The 5,150-nt window shown below is 42.0% G+C and overlaps 1 protein-coding gene across 1 annotated transcript; it reads right to left on the bottom strand.

Annotated features, from left to right (window-relative positions):
• Positions 1 to 3,304: 3,304 nt before the first annotated feature.
• foxd3 (forkhead box D3) lies at positions 3,305 to 4,789 on the bottom strand. The gene has a single exon (XM_087782697.1). It carries the CDS (start codon positions 4,636 to 4,638, stop codon positions 3,493 to 3,495), a length of 1,146 nt encoding a protein of 381 aa, XP_087638823.1. The 5' UTR covers positions 4,639 to 4,789; the 3' UTR covers positions 3,305 to 3,492.
• Between the last annotated feature and the right edge of the window lie 361 nt (positions 4,790 to 5,150).

Here is a 5,150-nt window from a genome sequence, read left to right as displayed (position 1 = left end):
TTGTTAGAAGAGGTTTCTGGGGAGAGGAAAGTCTGGGCCCTCTTGTCCTGGGCTGCTGCCCCCACGACCCCTGCTCCACTAAGTGATAGAAGATGGACAGTTTGTGAAAAAAAAACAACCCTCTTTTCCCCCCACACTTATAATCTTACACAATTGTGTGAAATACTTGAACTTATACGTTCAAATAAACTGTTTTATTTTTTTGAGCGTGTGTGGACAGTGTTAGATGTTTCACGTCAGGAATGTCTGCGTGAGGAAAGCATGTCTTCGTGTTCTTGATTCATAGAAAGTGCTTGGAGACAGACGCACAGCTGATCTGTGGGAACCAGACGGAGTCCACCTGTGCACATGCGCAGCTGCGCGTCTCGTTATAGCGCACAAGTGTGAGGGAATATCTTGCGGAGCTCTGCTCAGCGGATCTTATTTTTGGACGGTGTTAACCTGAAATAACAACAATCCATAACAATTTCCACCTCAAAGGAAACGCGTACTTAACGCGTACGCATGCGCGGCACGTTTTTAATACATTCATTGGTGTGATTTTTGGCAGTTAAAATATTTACTTGTAACAACTCTCAGAAAATTGTTGAAATTATTATTATTTTTTTAATACGTTTTTAGATCCACATTTTAAATTTAAAACAGCTTATAGGGGAAACATGCGTATTTTTTAAACTTCCAAATAGTCTAGTAATCTGCATAAACGTAACGTCAATCTTTATTCTTCGTTTATTTTCTTTAAAAGCTGTGAAAACACTACGTCTTTCTTGGTGATTTTAAGAGAAGGACCACAAATATATATATATATATATATATATATATATATATATATATTTTGCAATTAATTCGATGCTTAATCTAGCGATTTTATATACAATATAAAGGACACATCGTCGTCACAATTGTGTGTTTTTCTATGATTTTTCAACATATCAAATCATCAGTTATATCAAATATATAAAGATATGTATTTTCAAAAGAAGTAAATCGAGTATTATCTTGTCAAAAACGCCATAAAAAGTTCCAAAGCGTGAAGGGTTAACTTAATTATTGATCAGGTTGATCAATTATAAGAACAAAAGGAGGCACGAGCGCCCCCCAGCAGCTGGACACATTCCTGCACAGGTAGGTCAACATCATCCTGAACGGCTGGATTATGACATTTTTAAAATTCATATATTTAACTCACTTAACACGAGATCATTACACATACACGTGTATAATGTATCTACTGGAATTAAATATGCATCGTTTGCTCTAAAAAAAACAAAAAAACTAGCGACCCAAACGTTACTGTAATAATATTGTGAGGCTTTCAATGTTCATCAAAATCCTTCTAGCTTTTTTTTTTTTGTCTCGTGCAAGACGCTCAGGAACATTGAAGTGGTCCATGTATTGCTCTTTTAACACCTTGGTCTAAATAATAATCTCAAGAGCTTCTCTCTGTGTCCTCTGAGGTAAAAGGTGTTTCAGCGCTGGAAGCCTTTTTTACGAGCCACCTGAGGGGGGCAGTAGAGAGCACTTTACGCACTTTTACCTCTAACCAAAGTGACGCGTTGAGCTTGTGTTGGATTCACTTGACAAACAGTTGTTAAACGTCTTAAGTACCTCGAGAGTTATACAATAATTATAATAACTAAGAAACCAATAAGTTATGTATCTTACATCAGTGAACTGTGCAATTATTGAGAATATGTAACCCAAGAATCTTATGACCCATTTACTTTTAAGATGAACCATATTTACGTATATTATTCCACTTTTTACGCTTAAAGTCATTTAATGTAGCTCTACTATTAGCAAGCCAACGCTGAGATAGCTCAGTTGTTAGTAAGCTAGCTCAGCTTAGTGTCAGTGAAACTAAAGAGAATATACTAAATATTTGTCTCACATTTAAACAAACTTATTTATCAAATATAGTTTAAATCTGTTACATTTTAACCTGTGTTCATAGCTGATTTCTAAGGTGAGCTTGTTAGTATCTTAAAAAAAAATCCTGCCCTAATATTTAAACGTTTTCTTCACCCCATGTGTAAAATAGATTAAAGAATATAAATATATATGATTATTCGATTCCTTTTGAAAATAAGTCAAATACATCCTCTTAATTTTGAAGTATTTGCTTCACTACTGTATGAAACGAATGAGTAATAATTTAAATGATCAATGGTCCGTATGACAATAAATTGTCAATAACTGATGGAAATTGAGTCGACAAGTAAAGTTACGATATTACTCCCTTTGAAGCAAATGTTTTATTATTATTTTTATTCAAATTGAAATTCCTCAATAAAATCTAATTCTGGGCCCAACGGAAAATAAAAATAAAAAAAATCTACTAACCGCTCATTGAATCAGACTTAAATGAAATGAAATATAATAATGTTTAAAATGATGGATTTAAGGTTCAAGCAACGGCAGCACTCGTGAGTCAGACTGAGTCTTCTTTCTCTTTCCCATGAGGATCAGATAAATTTAGCGCTCGTCACCCCCTCACACACACACACACACACACACACACACACACTCTCTCTTTCAGTGACACACAGATCGCCATTTGCTGTGAGTGTAAAAGTGATTATCCAGACACAACTGAGAAACTGTTACCTTCACATCAGCCAAGCCGCAGTGAAACGATACGAGCAGTGATGTCATGGCAAATTAAAAGATGGCTGCCCTCCAGTCAGGGATCATTATCTAGAAAATATCCATAAACATCATCATATTTACTCACTTTCAGTCTCTTCAACGAGCTTCCCCGAGTATTACTAGCAGAAAGATTTCATCCAGAGAAAGCCATAGAGAACGTGATCGTTTTTGCCAACAATGACCGTCATTTTGGATTTAATAACATTATATTTATTTTCAGATATGTATTAATATTTTATTAATAACGTCGAATTTTAAACGGCCAACAATTAATACTATATAAACTATGTAATCGCCGGATACTATTAGTATTATAGAGATATTAAATAGTACTAAATAAACACAAATTCGATTTATTATAATTGAATTAATTGTTCGTTTTCTTAAATACTGATTTTTTTTCCCCCTTTAATAATAATCTCCTAAATCCAGCGACAAGAATTGGCTGTAAATTGATTTACCGAAAAAAAAAAAGTCATTATTATTAAAAAAGACAAAAAAGTGTAGATTCAATTTTTTCGTATTTATTTACAACAACAAGAACACTTATAGCTACATATAGATAACATATATATATTTTTAAAATTATAAACAGACAAATTATCAGAGCTTTTTGTATGAAAAGAAAAAAAAAAAGTCCACTGGAAGCGTCCGATACAAAATGAGAAAAAAAATAATCATCACAGGAAAAAACAACCAGTAAAAGTCTTATGTCATTTTTCTTTACAAATATTTACAAATATTACCTGTACAGAAATATCTCCTTTTTTTTAAATTGTCTCTTTAGAGTCCAGTGCTGCCTTTGTGGTGCGTTTCCACACTTTGAGTATAAAAACCAGGGAGTCATTGTGAAGGCCACTTGGACACCGTCGACGCCGGCAGGACGTGTCCGGAGAGCAGGTTCGTGGGGACGCTGAGGATGGGGTTCATGGCGGCCGAGGTCCGGCTCAGGGACAGGGACTGGGCGCTCAGGAGGGCGGACTGCACGGTGACGGGAGGCCGCAGGAAAGCCTGCGGCGTGACCGAGGACGCGCTCGACACCCCGATGATGTTCTCGATGCTGAAGGAGGGTCTGCTGGAGGGCTCGGACTTGATCATGGACGCGGTGCTGAGGCTGCTGAGCTGCAGCTGCAGACTCGGACTCAGCTGCGAGTTGAAGGCTTTGCGGTTGAGCTCCGCGGAGGGCAGGAGCGGGACCCCCGGCGGCAGCATGGGCCCCACGGGGGGGATGTAAGGGTACTGGAGAGCCGCGGGGTGCGTGTACGGATGGATGCCGTAGTGTCTCCCGTACGGACCCCCGAGGCTGTACCCGAAGCTCTGCATCATGAGCGCGGTCTGGTCCCGGAGCAGGTCCGGCTGGACCCTCTTGAACCTCTTCCTCCGCCTCAGGAAGCTGCCGTTGTCGAACATGTCCTCGGACGCCGGGTCCAGGGTCCAGTAGTTGCCCTTCCCGGGGTTCCCGGGCTCTCGGGGGATTTTCACGAAGCAGTCGTTGAGGGACAGGTTGTGCCGGATGGAGTTCTGCCACGCCGGGAACTTCTCCCGGTAGTACGGGAACCGGTTGCTGATGAACTCGCAGATCCCGCTGAGGGTCAGCTTCTTCTGGGGGCTCTGCAGGATCGCCATGGTGATGAGGGCGATGTAGGAGTACGGGGGCTTCACCAGGCTGTTCTTGGTGGGCTTCTGCGCGGACCCGGTCGTCTGGTCCGGACCCTCCGCGCCCGCCTTCCCCGGGTCGCTCTCGCAGCCGCCGGACCCCATCATCACCATCATCTCGTCGTCTTCTTCATCATCCTCCTTCTCCTCCTCCTCCTCCACCTCGATCTCGTCCTCCAGGACCCCGCCGGGGCTGCTGCTCCCGCAGTCGCTGCGCTCCCGCGCGCACTCGTCGTCCCCCTCGCCCACCACGTCGATGTCCACGTCGTCCGCGGTCAGGACGGTCTGGCCGGACATGTCGCTGGCTCTCTCGCTGCCTCCAGACAGGGTCATCTCTTGCGAAAAAATAAAACTTTTTTTCTCTTCCTCCTCCTGAAGGATCTGGAAAAACTTTTTCTCCCTGTTCCTCAGGCCTCGTGGAGTTTGGAAAAACCTTCTCAGTTTATCCGAGCAGCAGCAGCAGAGAGTGGAGATGACACATGCTTTTGAGAAAAAAAAAGGGTCGGAGCCTTTTTTAAAAAGAGACTGTCTCACAGATTTACTTTTCCCACTATCAGATATACTATCACGGCGGGTCACGTGGTGCGCTGACGACACACGCCCCCTCCCACGGCGTCAGCCTCTGCTCCCGCTGCTCCGAAAAAAACACGCAAACTGGACCTGGTCCGTGGATTTGTCAACAACGAGATGCTGCTTTTTGTCTTTTTTTCTTGACCATCTGACCGGTCAGCCGCGGGAGGACGGTGAGAGAAAAAAAACGTTTATTTAGTTGAATTGTTAACTAAGATTATTTTAAATGCGTTGAAAATGACGACTTCGGTTCGCCGGTTTCTTTCTTTTTTATT

Source organism: Callionymus lyra, chromosome 2 (genome assembly GCF_982586985.1).
Source record: "Callionymus lyra chromosome 2, fCalLyr1.hap1.1, whole genome shotgun sequence".
Taxonomy (NCBI): Eukaryota; Metazoa; Chordata; class Actinopteri; order Syngnathiformes; family Callionymidae; genus Callionymus; species Callionymus lyra.
The sequence above is the reverse complement of the archived record's forward strand: the minus strand, read 5'-3'. Positions and strand labels throughout refer to the sequence as shown.